Genomic DNA, 18325 nt, shown 5'->3' on the forward strand with positions numbered 1-18325 from the left:
ACCGGTGCGGTAAGGGGTTAAAGTAAAAAAAACACAAAAACGTTTTTTACAAGTCTCAAATACATAAAATATACACATTCGGTATCGTCGCGACTGTAATAACACATTTATAATGTCAATCATGTTTACGCTGTTATAAAATAAAAAAGTGCTTTCTATCACTTATTATTGTGAGACACGAGGTATTATGAATTTTGAACCTCCATGTGCCTCACATTAATAGTAATTAACCCCATCATGTACCTCATACATTAACCCAATGTTGTCCATTATGACTGAGGAACATGATGGGGTTAATTACTATTAATGTGAGGCACATGGGAGGTTCAAAATTCATCACACCTCGTGCCCCACATCAGAAAACTGAAGAACTTTTTTTTTTAAATTATTAGTATTGTTGGCAAAGTATCGTTTTGGTATCGAGTATCGCAATAGTACACGAAGCATCAGTATCGAAGTCCAAAATCTGGCATCGTGGGAACCCTAGTGTATAGTAATCGTTTTTCTAAATAACGTGCATAGAAGATTCTGTCTCTAAATAGCAGCACAGATCAGCCACTATTTGGAGGTACACTTTAATTATAAAAAGAGGTTGTCTTCCTGAGACAAACCCCATAGTCTAGGGCTACACGCGAATCAACCGAGTGATCGAAAAAAAATGGGTGCGAATTGTATGTGATTTGCGGTCACACCCATTTTATGGTGCGATTTGGTTGTGAGTTGCATGCGATTTGGGTTTACAACATCAAAAAAAACAAATAGCTGACATGTCGCAAATGCGTCCGAAAATCGCTGTGTGGCACTTGCCTTAAGAGGACGGGTCAGCTCTTCTGACATGTCTTAGTAACTGAATAACAATTCTGGAACATCTTTTCTGAGAATTCTGTGTTGTGCCATTACTCTGCTATCCCTCGTGAAAAATGAATGAATAAATTGACAGCAAGGCGTTACCATTCCTCTTGTCAATGGAGTGTGTCGCTACTGATAGGACAGCATCAGTTTTAGGGACACACCACGCTGCTCTACCATGGAGCCGCAGAGAGTTTGTGTGGCGCTGTATTTCGTTGCTTCTATGGAAGAATAGCTCCCCAATATGGTGTCCTATAGCACATGGCACAAACTTCCAGATGAAATTTGAGGCACGCAGAGATACGATAGGGAACCATAAAAGTCTACAGGTGTCCATTTACAGCAGCGTACGACTCAGAGATTGTACATAGCAAACATCTGACCAATCCACTTTAAGGGCTCATGTAGGTGGCCATATTATTGCTGTCTTGTCTGAGGGTAGGATAAAGAAGTGACAAACATGCTGATCTCAGCGGTCTATCACTTATTAAGGTAATGTTATGTCGTTTCTGGGAATTTAGTAGTTATACATACGATGTGCGGCCAGCCGGAGCCCAAGTCTATTCATATATTTATGCACCCCCTGCTGATGGACACTTTTCTCCCTATTACTGTGCATAGGGAGGAAAGGGTCAATCAGCACAGGGGGGGGGGGGGGGGGCAGAGCAAATATATGAAAATACTTGGTGTCAAGCTTGCCACGCGCCACAAGTATAACTACTAGATTATCTGCACATTACCTAATAAGTGACAGACCGCTGAGATCAGCATGTTTGTCACTTCTTTATACTGCCCTATCTGACCAATCCTCTAAGTGGGATGAACACTGTCAAAACAATGCTGAATAAAGTTGGTGAGCTTACGGTTTAATAGTCGCCAAAGCCTTTATTCATACGACACTATTACAGCTCCCTGTGAGAGCTATATATGTGGCAAGAAAGCAGGATCAGGTCCGGTCAGGAAAATACAGAAACTTTTCACAAACATTAAGGCCTCATGCATTATTTCCTATGAGCCTGGACGCAGAACACGGCCGTAATAAGACATGTCCATTCTTTCTGCGGTCCGGGCTCCTGGGCCATGCACGGACCGTGGAAACCACGATTTGCGGGCGGCTCGCGGGTGACACTTTTCGGCCAGCCGACCCAAAAATCACGGCCATGCACATGGGTACGGTCGTGTGCATGAGGCCTAAGATTTGAGAACAGCTGCCGATAGTCCGCCTGCTAACGTTTGGCAATAAAAGCTTAAAGGGGTTATGTGGGGACCGAAAATTATTAGCAGTGTACACTCGCTTACATTACAGTCCCTCGTCGCCCTGATTGAGATTTTCCTAGATTTTTATAGCTATGGCGGGGAACAATATGTTTAGCAGCACAGTCTTCCTGCATGATGACACGACTCTTCGCCATATGACCAGCCACGCTGTACTCTATGTAATCTAGGTACTTCTGCTACAGCAATTACATAGAGTACAGCGGGGTCGGTCACATGACGACGAGGCCATGTAGTTAGACTGTGCCACTAGACTTTCGGTCCCCCGACAGCGCTGTAGAAATCGATCAAAATCTTAATCAGCGCAACGGGGGACCGGAATGTATATTAGCGAGTGTACTCACATACTGCAGTGAATACACGGCTAATAAATTTTCGCTCCCCACAAAACTTACGATTTGGATTTTCAGTGAGCTCTGACCTCCTACACAAAGGTAAACTCTACTAGTAAGGATTGGAGTGGTATGTCGTATACTTAGTGCATGTATCCAGCTCACATTTGTGGAGATTCCTATAGCCGCCCCTCTTTAGCGCCCATCAATATTGCCGACAGACTAATTGGCACGGTGCGGGAACAGATTCACTGAATATGTTGACATTCGCTAAAGAGCAACGCCAACTTTTTAAAATGGGTATGCAGGAATCTACTCAACGGTAAGTTGAGGATATGTGAACAAGTAACGTTAACGATTCCTACATACACAAGCACATATTGAGTCATTTGAGATGTATTAGACTTACGGCTGAAATATAAAGGCCACATTCAGGCAGGTCGGATTTGACACGGATTTCTGGTGCCCATTACACACCGAAAATCAACAACAAATTACAGTACAATACATGTGAATGGAGTTTTCAAAACAGTGGAGTGGCTCAGGATTTGTTGGGGTTATTTCCGGGACAAACACTTAAAGGGGTTGTCCACTACCGGACAACTGATGCATACGATCGGTGGGGGTATGACACCCAGATCAATCAGCTGCCTGCGGGCACCGGATGTCACTGTACAGTATGCAATGAACGGAGCAAGAAGTTGGCTCCGTACATTGCATAGCGGCCATGCTGAAGCTCTGCTCCTATTCCATGACTGGTCATCTGCTTCCGGCATGGACGTCCGGTGCCCGGAGGCAACCGTAACGGCTGTTTGGTGCGGGGTCTGTGTGTCGGACCCCCAGAGATCATATACCGATGACCTATAGGTCATTAGTTGCCTGGTAACTGACAACCCATTTAAAGCGACCCCCCAGTCTCGACAAAAAAATAAAACTAAGGTAGTAGAATGATTTTTAACTTGCCAGGCGTCCATCCTTTTGTTTTTTCTCTCTCCGTTGCTTCGTTCTCGGTTCCCATTGTCTTCCATCCAAGATGGCCACCGCTGTCTCAGACTTGCATAGGGAGCATAGACTGCAAGTCTGAGAAACTCTCCTCCTTCACTGCCCTCTGAAGGCTCAGTAGCAATGGACCAACACAGACATCATCACGCTAGTCCGTGAGAAGGAAGTGGAGGGGGCGCGTCTCAGACTTGTAGACTACGCTCCCTATGGAAGTCTGAGGGTGGCAGCCATCTTGGATGGAAGACAACGGGGACAAAGAACAATGCAACAGAGAGAGAAGCACAAAAAAGGGATGGTTTAGTTAAGTTAGAAATCATTCTACTATAGTTTATTTTTTTTTGTGGGGGGGGGGGGTCACTTTCAAGCAGGAGCGTGAGCGTATTGCCTTCCTCCTGAGGTATATGTCAGGAGGACTCCCGGCGTATACCTCCGACTGCAAAGTATCCCACTGTATAGGAATACAATACGTCGCTGCAACATTCATAGAAGACTGGTACCTGAAGCGCTGTGCCCAGGGAAGCTCCTGACGTCACTGTCCACACATGACGCAATGCCGGAGTCCTCACTGTCCACACATGTGACGCAATGCCGGAGTCCCTGAAAGCACTGCCCCGGCACTCCAGCCCTGGGGAAGCTCCTGATGTCACTGTGATGCTCTTCTCGAGGACCCTGTTCTTTGGGAAGCTCCCCAACGTACACGTTTAATGTATACCTATGATGCATGCCATACAGTGGCATTCATCACACATAGGCTCCCATTTTAAAAATAAAAATGTATACCACACAGGATACTTTTTGGCGGGATCCCTCAGGATGATATAGGATTGTCTACTATGCTATTCCGTCCTACAATAGATAATGGAGCCTTATGGACATGTTAAGCATGTACGCCACTTCTAAACGTACACATATAACGCCGGGTAAAAACGCACCGTGCTGGGGGCCCCTGGGAACCTAAATACAGGTTACTAACTAAAATCTATGGACTTCATGGATGTAGAAGATCCTCCTGCACATAACATAATAATGGATTATTAAAACCCCACCGTCCAGATGATCTACACGAGGGAAAGAAACCCGTTGACCAAGTCAAATCCTGTAATGTTAGGCCTATTACCAAAAATAAGAATGCCGGAACTCTTAAAGAAGCCGAACGTGGCCTAAATATTAAAGCATTGAAATACATGCAGATGTAGGCAAATCACAGCAAACTTTAGGAGCCATTCTACTGTTTATAGTCATGTGGCAATAAGCCATTAATAAAAGACAACCCATAAAGTTAGGAATCGGCATCGGAGTTCTAGGATGTGTTGTATTAGACTGCTTGATATCACCCAAAGACTTTCCGGCAGATTGAAAAAAAAGATTTAACACTTTTAACCACTAAAAGGCTCAGACCAACATTGTGCCAGTTGCCCAGAACAGGAAGACATCTAAAAGTCTGTCCTGGCTGAACAAAAGCAGTGAGTCAGTAGTCTTCTGCCCCCTGTAGGAGAAAGCATGCAGACACAACCCACAAACGTGAAGCAATACCTGAACTGAAAAACAAAAACTGGCAAGTGCCATGGGCTCGTATGAGACATCAAGATCCCATTATCTGCTACTAGATGTGAGTCACAACCCAGCAAGTGACTAGAGGAACTATCCTTATCGTACAGTGATCTACAAAAGCAACATGACGGAAATCTCTTATAAATATGGTTACTATGAAGGGTAAATTAGGTACTGTATGCCCCTTTAAGAAGGACACTTGTACAACAAAACTGAAGTCGTTGGCACCAAAACCTCAATGCTTCACCAAGTCTGGGTCAAACCATATAAGGTTCAGAACGGCACCTGGTAGTGCCCACACTTACAGGGTCAAGTATCACAGAATGTGACTGCTGGGTGTAAATGCCAGCCTACTTGAGGAAAGAGTGGGGTGGTAGAAAGTTAAAGTCAGGGAAAAGTGGTAACCAAAATGGGGTCAAAAAGCATTTAGGGTTGAGTGTGAACATAAGAGGCTGTACAGGTCAGGGCAGTGGACGGAGAGGGGGAGGCGAAGGATTAGAACACCTCCTTATAAGGAGGTCACCCAACTCCTGCAGTCACTTGGCAGGACTAATTAACCAGGTTCCTGGCTAAAGTGGAGCCGGGCAGAAGGCCCCACAAGCCTATGAAGCCAAAATAGATGGCAGTTAACCCCTTAACCGTCCCAAGCAGGGCAAGAGTAGAACATCCCAGACAGCAAAAGAGCCCCAACAAGAGGTCACCCCAGTCCGGTCCGCCTTCTGGCTACCTGCCCGTTGTACCTGGCTGTTCTGGTAGCTTTCAAAAGCCCGCAGGGCGCTGTCGGTAAGCTTCACGTGGAAGACGGACACCCTCCCTTCGACCCTCCCGCAGGACAGCCCGTAACTCCGTTCCTCCTGCAGCGCCGCCATCTTAACAACACCATTCCCCACGGTAGCGGTTAGTTCCCATCCCCTAGAAGGACCTGACGTCACGAGTCACATGCCCGTGATCACATGACTGCTATGCAGGGACGCTCACATTCAAATGGCGTACATGGTATAGCGGGAGAAGAAAGGCCGCTCTGGTTCTGCTATTGAGGTGCGGGCTTGTGGTTTTGGCGTGTTTCGTGGTGGTGCTGCTGCTGCTGCTGCTGTCCGGGGGTTGTGTGGTGTGGGGGTTTCTATGGTCAGGGTCGGTTTTAGTGAAAATGGAGCCCTGGGCAGAAGGCAAAGTAGCTCTCAGAACTTTTTTTTTTGCAATTCCAAAAACCACACACACTTACTAGAATATTTGTACTAAAATACACTATGCAATGCCAAACAGTACTTCCACACAACCGTGCCAAAATATTCTGCCACCTAACAAAGCTTATATAATACCTTCATAGAGTATCTAAATAAGACTGTTCACATCTGCGTTATTCTGCTCTGGCATAAGCGCAAAACCGTGAAAAACCGGAGCCGCCTTATCCGTTTCATGACGGACATCAATGGCACCCTGTCGAATCTATTGACTTTAATGAGTTCTGTCGCGGTTTTGTCATGGTTATTTTGTCCTGCAGTAAATGCTCCGACACAGATGTGAACAAGCCCCGATTAAAACCGAATACTACAATATACTAAGGCCTCGTTCACACGACAGGGTCCGAGTGTCGGCCGGGAAAATCGGCCGTTTTTGGCCGATTTTCCCATCCGGTTTGCATCGATTCCGTTCTGGGCCGTGTTGCCGTTTTTACCGGCCGATTTGCATCCGTTTTTTTCCCTGTACGTTTTAAAATCGGATGAATTTCATTTAAATTTGTTGCCACACAGCCCTTTGTAGATAATGCCACCCAGCCCCCTGCAGGTAATGCCACCCAGCCCCCAGCAGGTAATGCCACCCAGCCCCCTGCAGGTAATGCCACCCAGCCCCAGCAGGTAATGCCACCCAGCCCCAGCAGGTAATGCCACCCAGCCCCCTGCAGGTAATGCCACCCAGCCCCCTGCAGGTAATGCCACCCAGCCCCCTGCAGGTAATGCCACCCAGCACCCTGCAGGTAATGCCACCCAGCACCCTGCAGGTAATGCCACCCAGCACCCTGTAGGTTATGCCACAGAGCTTCCTGTAGGTTATGCCACACAGCCCCCTGTAGGTGATGCCACCCAGCTCCCTGTAGGTAATGCCACCCTGCCCCTTGTAGGTAATGCAACCCTGCCCCTTGTAGGTAATGCCACCCTGCCCCTTGTAGGTAATGCCACCCTGCCCCTTGTAGGTGATGCCACCCAGCCCCCTGCAGGTGATACCACCCAGCCCCCTGCAGGTGATACCACCTAGCCCCGTGTAGGTGATGCCACACAGCCCCCTGTAGGTAATGCCACCCTGCCCCTTGTAGGTAATGCAACCCTGCCCCTTGTAGGTAATGCCACCCTGCCCCTTGTAGGTAATGCCACCCTGCCCCTTGTAGGTGATGCCACCCAGCCCCCTGCAGGTGATACCACCCAGCCCCCTGCAGGTGATACCACCCAGCCCCCTGCAGGTGATACCACCCAGCCCCGTGTAGGTGATGCCACACAGCCCCGTGTAGGTGATGCCACCCAGCTCCCTGTAGGTAATGCCACCCTGCCCCTTGTAGGTAATGCCACCCTGCCCCTTGTAGGTAATGCCACCCTGCCCCTTGTAGGTAATGCCACCCTGCCCCTTGTAGGTGATTCCACCCAGCCCCCTGCAGGTGATACCACCCAGTCCCGTGTAGGTGATGCCACCCAGCCCCCTGTAGGTGATGCCACCCAGCCCCCTGTAGGTGATGCCACCCTGCCCCCTGTAGGTGATGCCACCCAGCCCCCTGTAGGTTGCACCCATCCCCCCCCTTCCAGGAGAAGTCACTGACTTCAATGTCCATATATGGACAGTGTAGTCACTGACTTCTGGACAGGAATTCCCTGCCACAGGTCAGGAATTCCGCTTCAGAAGTGAGTGACTTCGCTGTGTCCATATATGGACAGTGTAGTCACTCACTTCTCCTGTAGCGGCATCCCCGGTCATAGAGTCGGGGATTCCGCTGCAGAAGTGAGTGACTTCGCTGTGTCCATATATGGACAGTGTAGTCACTCACTTCTCCTGTAGCGGAATCCCTGGCCATAGAGTCGGGGATTCCGCAGCAGAAGTGAGTGACATCGCTGTGTCCATATATGGACAGTGTAGTCACTCACTTCTCCTGTAGCGGCATCCCCGGTCATAGAGTAGGGGATTCCGCTGCAGAAGTGAGTGACATCGCTGTGTTCATATATGGACAGTGTAGTCACGCACTTCTCCTGTAGCGGAATCCCCGGCCGGGGATTGGGGATTCCGACTCCTACAGGGTGCAAAAAAAGACCCTCCTCCTCCTCACATGCACTCTGCACTGTGAGGAGGAGGAGAGAGTGCGCGAGCGACGGTAGACCCGGCAGACCCGGCCATCACTCGGGACACATTCCGGTGATGGCCGTGTATTACCCAGCCCCATAGACTTCTATGGGAGCCGGGGGGCCGGGTACCCGGCCGAAAATAGGGCATGTCCCATTTTTTGACGGCCGGTTTTCCCGGCCCGTCAAAAAATCGGTTGTGTGAATAGCCCCATTAGGGGTCTATTGTTCCTAATGCAGCCGGGTGTCGGCCGATTTATGAACGGCCGGCAGCCGGCTGGGAAACCCTGTCGTGTGAACTCCGCCTAAGGCCTCATTCACACGACAGGGTCCGAGTGTCGGCCGTTTTTGGCTGATTTTCCCGGCCGGTTTGCATCCGGGCCGGGCCGTGTTGCCGTTTTTTCCGGCCGATTTGCATCCGTTTTTTTTCCCTGACTGTTTTTTAATCGGATGAATTTCATTTGTCAATTGTTTTTTTGAGTCAACCCACTATAAACACACCCAGTAAGGTCACATGATTGCCAGTCAACCTTTTTCACTAGTATAGAGAGCTTTGTCTTATCACTCAGCTGCATTTCATTGGATAGGATTCAATAGGATATAAATGAAGTTTATACTGGAATGAACACATATTCCATTAGATGCCTAATTAAACTACACATAGATACTGTTCATTCCAGGTCTATCAAGCACAGGAATTTCCAAAAACGTCTGTTTATATGGAGTTTGTGTTTATTTCCTCCTCACCTCCATCTGTTCATGCCATGTCTACCAAGCATAAAAAAAATCATTATGCCCTTTTTTATATTATCTTCACATTACTAATAATGTTCATTCTTTTACTTCATTAGTTTTCAACATTCTTTTGTATGTCCCCCTGGACAGAGCGCTTGATGTCTCTGTCAATATCTGGATACGGACATCAGGGGCAACTCCTGAAGTGGAATCTCCATGTGGCCGGTGATTCCACTTCAGGAGTTTCCCCTGATGTCACTGTCCATATATGGACAGAGACATCAAGCGCTCTGTCCAGGAGCGGAATCCCCGAACACACGGGGATTCTGCTCCTTCAGGGAGCTAAAGTGGGGCTAGCACATAGAGCAGGGACGAAGCTACAGCAGTAGCAGCCGCAGCAGCTGCTAGCGGCGCCATCGGCCATGGTAGGTGTCGCTGCTAGCAGCCGCTATGGCTGCTATAGCTGTAGCGACGCCTGAAGAAGCGCCAGGGCGGAAAGGAGGCTGATTCGCCGGGCCAGGAAGATTTGGGAAGGGAGCCATCACAGCGCCCACTTCCACCTGCTGTACACCCCAGCCCTGCCACACAGTACCCCTGCACATAGCAGAGCAGGGACCTCGCTACAGCAGTACCCCCAAAGTGTTACCTCCAGCATACAGTGCTTCTTCTGAATGGGATACACTTCTCCTCCTCACATGCACTCTGTGCTGTGAGGAGGAGGAGAGAGTGCTTGAGCGACGGTAGACCCGGCCATCACTCGGGACACATTCCGGTGATGGCCGTGTATTACCCGGCCCCATAGACAAAAATCGGTCGTGTGAATAGCCCCATTAGGGGTCTATTGTTCCTAATGCAGCCGGGTGACGGCCGATTTATGAACGGCCGTCACCTGGCCGGGAAACCCTGTCATGTGAATTCCGCCTAACGCCTAATAGTGTCACTATAGTACTGCATACTTGTCAATTCAATTGTCTGGGACACTCCTGAGAAAAGAGGCGACCTCCTGGAAGAGCAGATCTCCCAAGCTCCATGTCCTCTTTAACCACTTAGGCCTCATGCACACTTCAGTTTTTTCCTTCAGGGTGCTATCCGTTTTTGTCACTGATAGCACCCTGAACCCATTCATTGCAATGGCCCCATGCACACTTCCGTTATTTAAACGGATCCGTTGTTCCGTTCCGTGCAAAGTAGAGCATGTCCTACTTTGTTCAGTGACCGTGTGGCCCATAGAAGTCAATGGGTCAGTGAAAAAAACGGATGGCACACTGAAGGCTTCCGTGTGCTGTCCGTTTTTGACTGATCCGTTGCCATAGCAACGGCTGGGTGGGACAAAGTTCACAGACTCAGTCTACAGTAGCCAGTCAGTTCTGAAGATGGATGTGGAAAGAATGATAGCATTGGTGCAGGATCACCTAGAACTGTGGGATACGCGAACAGAATGCTACCACGACCGTTATAAAAAGGACGCCGCGTGGGAGGAGCTTGCCAAGGAGCTTTTGACACGCAGAAGGGAACTAGTGCCCAGCGTCACAAAATAAGTAAGTAAATGCACACATTGCACTGCTTGTTTTCTGAGCATGCTTTTCTTTTGTTCCATTGTATGTAATTCTCAGTAGGTAAACTTTACACACCCACAGTAATGTTATTTTCGCATTGACCTGCTGTCTTATAACATGTGCTTTGCAATCCCAAAATTCTGACCGGTATAGACTTTGCACAGTTTCAAGTGTGTCAGAGGGTAGCGTAGACCTTGCACAGTTGTATTCTGTATTATTTCTAGTAGAGCTGAGCGAACTTATGAAAAGTTCGGTTCGGCTAGTTCGCCGAATTTCACGAAAAAGTTTGATTCGGACCGAACTAGTTCTCACCGAACCTGTAATTTCCGTGCGCCGAGCATGGTACTGTCCAGGGTGCTGATAGAGTTAATGGGCTGCACTAACTCTTTCAGCAACCTTGACAGTACATGCTCGGCGAGCGGAAAATAAAATTTTAATGTAATAAAAAAAATATATAAATACGTTCATACTTACATTCCTCCTGTCCGGCCTCCAGCGATGACGTTTCATCCATGTCACCGCTCGCTGCAGCCAATCACAGGCTGTAGTGGCGGTCACGCTCGTCACGTGACCGCCTCTGCAGCCAATCACAGGCTGCCGCGGCCTCTGCAGCCAATCACAGGCTGCCGCGGCCTCTGCAGCCAATCACGCGCTCCTCTCCTGAAATACTCTGTGCTGCCTTAAACTCTGTGGACAGGTCAGGATCCTGTTTCTTTTAAATGCTGCACTGTAGCGCAGCCTTATATCGTGGATCGAGCGGGTTCCCCAGCAGCATTTAAAAGAAACAGGATCCTGACCTGTCCACAGAGTTTAAGGCAGCACAGAGTATTTCAGGAGATGAGCACGGCCGGCCACGGGCAGCCGGTCGTTTTTCCGAGCCGTGCTCCCATTATAAAGTATAGGAGCACGGCCCGTAAAATAAAAAAATAGAACATGTTCTAGCTTTTTAACGGCTCGGGCACCTTCCCGTGAGAAAACGGGAAGGTACCCGTGGCTAACAGAAGTCTATGGGCCCGCTATTTCGGGTCGTAATTACGACCCGTAAATCCAAAGTAAGCCAAGCAGAGTAATCTCAAACTGTTCTCTATGCTCTGAAAGCTAAGAAAACAGCACCAAAACTTCTTGTAACCTTTCTATGGGTGTTTCCTGGGACATGTGACAGGTTCAAGTGAAGTTCACATCCGTTTTTTAAACGGAAACACGGAACGGAAACGGAGTGCACACGGAAACAAAAACGGACACACGGATCCATCAAAAACGGCCGCTAAAACGGTGATGGAAGTGTGCATGAGGCCTAAGGCCGTTAAAAAGCTATTTTTTTATTTTACGGGCCGTGCTCCTATACTTTATAATGGGAGCACGGCTCGGAAAAACGAAGGAGATAGGCGCAATAAGGAGATAGGCGCAATAATGTAGGTGACAGCAGTGCTTTTTATTTAGAAAAACAATCTATTTTTACCACTTTATTAGCGATTTTAGATTTATGCTAATGAGTTGCTTGATGCCCAAGTGGGCGTATTTTTACTTTAGACCAAGTGGGCGTTGTACAGTGGAGTGTATGACGCTGATCAATCAAGAGTCATGCACTCCTCTCCATTCATTTACTGAGCGCATAGGGATCCTGCTAGATCCTTATGCGCTGTCTTAGGCTGGGTTCATACGACCATATTAACGTCCGTAATGGACGGACGTATTTCGGCCGGAAGTCCCGGACCGAACTCATTGCAGGGAGCCGGGCTCCTAGCATCATAGTTATGTACGATGCTAGGAGTCCCTGCCTCTCTGCAGGACAACTGTCCCGTACTGTAATCATGTTTTCAGTACGGGACAGTAGTTCCACGGAGAGGCAGGGACTCCTAGGATCGTACATAACTATGATGCTAGGAGCCCGGCTCCCTGCACTGTGTTCGGTCCGGGACTTCCGGAATACGTCCGTCCATTACGGACGTTAATGTGGTCGTGTGAACCCAGCCTTATACTAACACATTAACAATAATGAATTGTTTAGACAGTGAATAGACATTCCACTGGATGTCTATTCACAATCTCTGCACTTTGTTACTGTTTTTGTGGTAGTTACAGCAGAGCAAAGCGTAATCTCGTTGTAACCTGTCATCTACAGCTTAATCTCGCGAGATTACGCTTGCTTTGCTGTAACTACCACAGAAACAGTAACAAAGTGCAGGAATTGTGAATAGACATCCCGTGGAATGTCTATTCACTGTCTAAACACTTCAGTATCGTTAATGTGTTAGTATAAGACAGCACATAGTGATCTAAAAGGATCCCTATGCGCTGTGTAAATGAATGGAGAGGAGTACACTCCTCTGTACAACGCCTACTTGGTCTAAAGTAAAAACACGCCCCCTTGGGCATTAAGCAACTCATTAGCATAAATCTAAAATCGCTAATAAAGTAGTGAAAACAGATCGTTTTTTTAAATAAAAGGCATTACTGTCACCTACATTATAGCGCCGATCTCCTTATATATTAGATATTGCACTTATAATGTGGTGACAGAGCCTCTTAAATCCATTAGTGACGAGCGACAGATATAGCCGTCATTCACTTTAACCCCTTAAAGGAACAGTGTTACCACAAAATTTTTTTTAATATGTTAAAGATGTTAGTGCTTTATTAAAAACGTTTGGATTCATTTGTGTGTTACTTTTTCTTATTTTTACACTTTTTCTTCCCTATGGGGGCTGCCATTTTTTTTTCCATTTCTGTATGTGTCGATTAACGACACATACAGACATGGAATACGGCAGCCACAGTCCCATAGGGACTGCGAACGGGGCCCGTTCCATCCACTTCAATGTACGCCGTCTGTGTGGGAACAGCGCATGCGCCGCTCCCACACAGTCCAATTTGAAATGCGCGCCGTCCGGCGCCATTTTCCTGTGGACCGGAAGTCGCGGCCGGACAGTAATATTACTACTTCCGGTCGCGGCTTCTGGACTTGTGCACTTGGACCAGCGGCAGCAGACGGAGCGGACGGGCCGGAGGGAGCCGCGGCGGCAGGAGCAGGTAAGAGATTTCTATGTATGTTCGTGTTTGTGTGTGTTTACTACTGTATGTAAACCTACTACACTGTGTGTTAGCTCAAAAAATGGCGACACACAGTGTAGGAGGTTAGACCGTTCAATCCCCTCGTTTATCCCGGCACTAGCCAGGATAAAGGAGGGGGGGATGCTGAGAGCTCACTAGAGCGAGGGCTTTTTACCCAATTTTGCAGCATAAAGCAATGTGGTTGCTTTACCACATGCAATGCTGCAATTTTGGGAATGGCTCCATCTAGTGACCAGCAATGGGAAATATTATAAATTAGAATCCAATTGAATCCAATTTATAATATTTCCTGACTCGTGAAAAAAAAAAAAAAATAGAACAATGTTTAATCACCTATACACTAATTGTTTAACTAAAAAAAAAACAAACATGTTTTGCTGCCAACACATTCCCTTTAAGGACACGGTGAATTTTGGCCTTGAGAACAGAGCAATTTTTTTAGATTTCCCTCTTTGCATCCCGACGCTCATAACTCTTTTATTTTTTGTACGACGTAGTTGTATGAGACTTTTTGTTTTTTGCGGGACGAGTTGTACTTTATGTAGGTACCATTTTTTGCTACAAATACATTATCTTTGAATTTCTATTAATTTTTATTTTGGTGAAATTGCAGAAAAAAAAGACACCGATCATAAATAATGTTATACTTTTGTTGTGCAGGTTGTTACAGTCGTGGCGATACCAAATATGTCTATTTTTGGGACTTATATTTTAAAAAGTTTATTTATTATAAAAAAAAATGTGTTTCTGTGTATTTTTTTACTTTTTATTTATTTATCATAAAATTTTTTTTACATTCATTTAACTTTTTTTTTTAATCCCATAAAGAGATTTATCATTTTGATTTTGATTTTTTAACTGTAATGTACTGGCATAAATCTATATGCCAGTACATTAGCCTGTGCACTGATTGTACACAGGCAGTTGTTAGGACATACCTCAGTATATGGACCCTGGGCTGTCAGGCCGTATGAGTTGTGGGCTTTGATCACGTCACAGTTATCTTCTGTGACGCGATCAAACTGCAGTCCCCCCTCCTTGAACACCGCGATCAGCTTTCATCGCGGTGTTCAAAGGGTTAACGGCGGAGAGAAGATGTTTCTCTCCTCTCCGATGTCAAAGCGGGGCCGTGGCTGTGTATTACAGCCATTGCCCCGCTCTCGATCGCGCGCACTGATGTGTCCTGTGTCGTCAACCAGTTAACTGTCACTGTGTGTAAACACACAGTGATAAATCCCTGGCAACAGCTGTCGTAGACAGCAGATCGTGACAGGGAGCCGTCAGGGGACCAATCACAGTGGTCCCCGTACGGCGATTGCTGTGATTGGTCAGTCAAATCTGACTGACCAATCACAGATGTAAAAGCAGGGCAAACAGCTCCGTTCTCTTCATTCCTGTCAGATTTTTGAGGAGATCGTAGCTGTGTGCTATATCTCCAAAGAGGAGTGAAAAAAAGACATTTGATCACCCCCAGTACCCCATTTACTACCCTCCCCTCTCCTTTGTGCTAATAAATAAATTAAAAAAAATATATATATATATATACATACATACACACACACTACCTGTAATGACAAGGTAGGGAGACAGACAGGTGAGCCCTAATCTACCCGCCACTCAGTCCCTGCCTACTTGCAACGACCCGTCCTAAGCGACGGGGTACAACTAGGCGACGGTCCCTATGCTCAGTAAGTGCAAGACAGACAAAACAGACGGGTACACAGAAGCTAGGGAAACGGGGCAGCTGCCCACGGACACTACGTGAGCAACAAGAGTGGTGAACGAGCCGAGTCAAACCAGGAGTGAGCGAGCAGGAGAGTGGTCAGAAAGCCAAGGTCAATAACAAGCAGAGGATCAGTAGTACAAGCAGCAGCAGCAAGCCAGGAAACAAGCATAGAAGAATCACAGGCAAAGGAGGAACAGGAAACGCAGGTATAAATAGACAGTGGGCGGGAACTAGCTCCGTCTGGCCAGGCTGTGATAGGCTCTCCCACTCCTAAGCCTGCCATCCTGAGTGGTGGAAGATGGAGTCAGTCTCACAGACATAGGAGCAGGTGCAGACTGATTGCCCACGGGCGTCGACACAGAACCTGTGTCTGGCAAATCCTTTACACTACCGTTCAAACGTTTGGGGTCACCCAGACAATTTTGTGTTTTCCGTGAAAACTCACACTTCTATTTATCAAATGAGTTGCAAAATGACTAGAAAATATAGTCAAGACATTGACAAGGTTAGAAATAATGATTTTTATTTGAAATAATAATTTTCTCCTTCAAACTTTGCTTTCGTCAAAGAATGCTCCATTTGCAGCAATTACAGCATTGCAGACCTTTGGCATTCTAGCTGTTCATTTGCTGAGGTAATCGGGAGAAATTTCACCCCATGCTTCCAGAAGGCCCTCCCACAAGTTGGATTGGCTTGATGGTCAATTCTTGCGTACCATACGGTCAAGCTGCTCCCACAACAGCTCTATGGGGTTGAGATCTGGTGACTGCGCTGGCCACTCCATTACAGATAGAATACCAGCTGCCTGCTTCTTCCCTAAATAGTTCTTGCATAATTTGGAGGTGTGCTTTGGGTCATTGTCTGTTGTAGGATGAAATTGGCTCCAATCAAGCGCTGTCCACAGGGTATGGCATGGCGTTGCAAAATGGAGTGATAGCCTACCTTATTCAAAATCCCTTTTACCTTGTACAAATCTCCCACTTTACCAGCACCAAAGCAACCCCAGACCATCCTATTACCTCCACCATGCTTGACAGATGGCGTCAGGCACTCTTCCAGCATCTTTTCAGTTGTTCTGCGTCTCATAAATGTTCTTCTGTGTGATCCAAACACCTCAAACTTCTATTCGTCTGTCCATAACACATTTTTCCAATCTTCCTCTGTCCAATGTCTGTGTGCTTTTGCCCATATTAATCTTTTCCTTTTATTAGCCAGTCTCAGATATGGCTTTTTCTTTGCCACTCTGCCCTGAATGCCAGCATCTCGGAGTCGCCTCTTCACTGTAGACGTTGACACTGGCGTTTTGCGGGTACTATTTAATGAAGCTGCCAGTTGAGGACCTGTGAGGCGTCTATTTCTCAAACTAGAGACTCTAATGTACTTGTCTTGTTGCTAAGTTGTGCAGCGGGGCCTCCCACTTCCCTTTCTACTCTGGTTAGAGCCTGTTTGTGCTGTCCTCTGAAGGGAGTAGTACACACCGTTGTAGGAAATCTTCAGTTTCTTGGCAATTTCTCGCATGGAATAGCCTTAATTTCTAAGAACAAGAATAGACTGTCGAGTTTCACATGAAAGCTCTCTTTTTCTAGCCATTTTGAGAGTTTAATTGAACCCACAAATGTATGCTCGGATACAGAAAGCGCAATTGAGACTGCTGAGCAATTTTTAGTTTGTTCATCGTCCACTAGCACTAGTGACGAGGAGCCACATCCAAGTCGCCGCAGGCACGATTGTCCACCTGGCACTAGTGCCACTGATCCTGATTGGGTGCCCACAGAGTCATATACCCCGTGTGTTCCAGAATTGAATTCTGTGACGGGCATCTAAATCGGCATCGAGGGGTTTAGGGAGGAGGACTTTTTTTTAAATATTTCTCTCAGAAGAATTATTAGTCCTAATGGTTGAGCAGACCAATTTATAAGCTGCTCAATTTATTCCCAGTCACCCCACATCTTATTACGCCAAAAATAGCGTGTGGCGACCAGTAGTTGTGGCAGACATTTTAACATTTTTGGGCCTCCTATTGAACAAGGGTTTGGTTAAGAAACCCACAATTAGGTCTTATTGGACATCTGATATCCTGTATGACAAACCTTGATACAAGGAAGTGATGACAAGGCAGTGCTTTGAGACCATACTGCACTTTCTTCATTTCGTGAATAACACCCTTTGCCCACCCCGCAGTGACCCCAGCCATGACCGGCTTTTTAAAATTTGGCCACTTTTAAATTATTTAAGTGGCAAGTTTTCACAGACCTATACCCCCGAAAAAAATATTGCAGTGGATGAGTCCCCGGTCCTTTTCAAAGGACGGCTTCAATTCAGGCAATATTTGCCAAATAAGTGGGCCCGATTCGGGTTAAAAATTTATAAATTATGTGAGAGTGACTCGGGCTACAAAATTAGAGTGTATGAAGGGAAAGACTCCCAAATTGTCCCTTTAGAATGCCCCTCTTCACTCAACATCAGTGGGAAAGTTGTATGGGACCTTTTGCACCCTCTTTTTGATAAGGGGTACCACTTATACGTGGACAATTTTTATTCCAGCATACCCCTCTTCAGGTACCTGTCCGAGAATAAAACCGTGGCCTGTGGCACCATACTCCACAATTAAAAAGGCCTGCCAAAGTCCCTGGTCAACCAAAAATTAATGGCTGTGGAAATCAGGGGACTTTGTAATCAGGACTTGCTGCTTGTCAAATTCTGTGACGAGAGAGGTCCTGATGTTTACATATATTCACCCAGACAGCAGCAGCCACATTCCTGTACGCAGGAGTAGTAGTACTGTCCGTAAGCCCGTGTGCATACAGGATGGCAATAAATATATGGGTGAGGTGGACCTTGCAGACCAGATGCTGTAGCCCTACAGCGCTGTCTGGAAATCCCGGATATGGTACAAATAACTGGCCG

The 18325-nt window shown here is 46.9% G+C and overlaps 1 protein-coding gene across 1 annotated transcript in view; it reads right to left on the minus strand.

Annotated features, from left to right (window-relative positions):
- Positions 1-5931, minus strand: part of ELL (elongation factor for RNA polymerase II) — a 110630-nt gene extending 104699 nt beyond the window's left edge. The window contains exon 1 of the mRNA XM_075864498.1: positions 5750-5931. Coding sequence (XP_075720613.1) covers positions 5750-5878 — 129 coding nt within the window. The 5' untranslated portion in view covers positions 5879-5931. The remainder of the gene's footprint in view (positions 1-5749) is intronic.
- Between the last annotated feature and the right edge of the window lie 12394 nt (positions 5932-18325).

Source organism: Rhinoderma darwinii, chromosome 1, assembly GCF_050947455.1.
Source record: "Rhinoderma darwinii isolate aRhiDar2 chromosome 1, aRhiDar2.hap1, whole genome shotgun sequence".
Classification (NCBI taxonomy): domain Eukaryota; kingdom Metazoa; phylum Chordata; class Amphibia; order Anura; family Rhinodermatidae; genus Rhinoderma; species Rhinoderma darwinii.